Below are 2,017 nucleotides of genomic sequence, written 5' to 3'. Positions count from 1 at the left end.
GGAACTACTAACTGTAATAGGAAAGACTAAAAGCAGAACAAGTGAAACAGCTTGAAATATTTACATATAGAAAGTAGTTTTTCCTTCACATCTTTTTTTTTTTTTTTTTGTACTGGTGTTCAAACTTGGGACCTTGCACTTTCAAGGCAGGTGGCGGAACCACTGAGCCAAATCCCAGGCCCTTTCCTTCACATCTGAGCCAGTCACAATTATGATTTTTTAAAAGATTTCTTGAATACCAACTTATCAGCTTCTTGGCTTTAAAATTTTTTTCAGCTGTACATATTTTAAGAGAACATGAATCATTTCATCATTCAAGTTGGCACTTGGAACCAACTTGAAATTGCTGTAGGAATTAATGGTGATCAAAATTTGTTTTTGGAGAAGAACATTTTCAAAACATGGTCACGGATTTGTTTGGCCTTAACTCCATAGACAATAGGATTGAGAAAAGGTGAAACTAATAGGTACAGATTGGACAAGAGAATTTGAATACGAGGTGGGATGTGTTGGCCAAACCGGTGTGCAAAGAAGAAGGCCAGGAGCTAGAACTGGAGGGAGACACCGATGCAGGTGTTGAAGCCTTCTGAGGAAACTGGAAAACAGTGATAAAAATGTGAACATAGGACAGGGTAATAAAGGTGATGTTAGAGCCTAGGATGAGGAAGGTGACCAGCAGGCCATATTAGCTTGTTGATTCGGACATTCTGAGCTGCTAGTTTCAAAACAGCTATGCGCTGACAATAAGAGTGAGAGATAACTATAGTTCCGTAGTGCTTCAGGCAGCATTTAATAAGAAAAAGACTTGGTACTAAAAGAACGAATGTCCTAAGTGTCACCCCAAGTCCAATATGAGTCAACAGTTGATGGGAGAAGGTAGCGGCATGTCTCAAGGGGTTACAGATGGCTATGTAGCGATCCAGGGCCATCGCCAGCAGGATACCTGATTCAGTTGCCTGGAATGAGTGAATAAGTCCCATTTGCAATAGGCAAGCATAAAAAGAAATCTCTGGAGAATGAAACCAGAAGATGCCTAACATTTTGGGTAGTATAGAGGTGCTAAGGGCTATCTCCATGGCTGCCAACATGGTCAGAAAAATGTGCATTGGTGTATGTAGGCTGTTTGCATTTTTTATTGTAACTAAGATTATGATATTCCCAGTCACAGCAATGATATACATGGCACAGAATAGAATCCCAAACCAACACTGCACTGACACAAGGCCAGGAATCCCAATTAGTATGAATGTAGAAGGCATGAAGTTTGAGCCATTAAATGTAAACATGTTGACTTGGCTGGTAGAAGCAAGGAGTAATATTGCCATTTAATCTTCTATCCCATGACTTGACATGTAAAATAACGAGAAATGATTTTACAAAATATACATTAGACAGGTTAGTCTCTGATAGTCTGATTCTTCTCCCATAAATGCTCAGAATGCATTCAAATTTATTCTCCAAAGTTTCACTGGTTCCCCAAATCCAACCATTTATTTTGCTTTTACTCTTACTTATCTGAGAAAATAAATCCATTATTTTTGAGTCTAAGTTTTTCTCAGAAGTTTTGCTCCCTTTCTATGGCCTGCTATGTGCCTATTCCTTGTGTTTAATATCAGAGGCCAACCCATGTTTCCTCCATTTCTTTCTCCAAGAACAACTGCTTTTCACTTGTAGGGTTTAATATTCATTGCAGATGACCCTTTGAAATAAGCAGAATGCTCTAAGAAAAGCAGTTCTCTGTTCTTGCACACACTTACATCTTTAATGCACTCACAAAACAGTATCTGTATAGGTGAAACTATTCCCATGCTGTTTTATGTTCACGAGCTGTTTTCCCACCGCTTACACCCTCTTCCCATCCTCTCGCTCTCTGCTTTACACTGGTCACCCCAGCACACAGCACTCAGACTTCCAGATTCTCCATCTCTCATCAGAGATCTGCTTCAGGGTGCAGAGACATTTCTTTGTCTTCTAAAGCTCACAGAAATTTGTCTGTCAGACAACCTGTGATCCTATA

General features: G+C 39.6%; 1 protein-coding gene across 1 annotated transcript; it reads right to left on the bottom strand.

Annotated features, from left to right (window-relative positions):
* Positions 1 to 365: 365 nt before the first annotated feature.
* Positions 366 to 1,286, bottom strand: LOC104857937 (olfactory receptor 52A5-like). Its single transcript, XM_010618001.1, is given in 3 exon segments — positions 366 to 583; positions 586 to 682; positions 684 to 1,286. Coding segments are annotated over 3 exon segments (918 nt in total).
* Positions 1,287 to 2,017: the final 731 nt, after the last annotated feature.

Source organism: Fukomys damarensis, unplaced genomic scaffold, assembly GCF_012274545.1.
Source record: "Fukomys damarensis isolate Sample0158 unplaced genomic scaffold, DMR_v1.0_HiC HiC_scaffold_16, whole genome shotgun sequence".
Lineage (NCBI taxonomy): Eukaryota > Metazoa > Chordata > Mammalia > Rodentia > Bathyergidae > Fukomys > Fukomys damarensis.
Note: the sequence above shows the minus strand (reverse complement) of the source record. Positions and strands in the feature narration are given on the sequence as shown.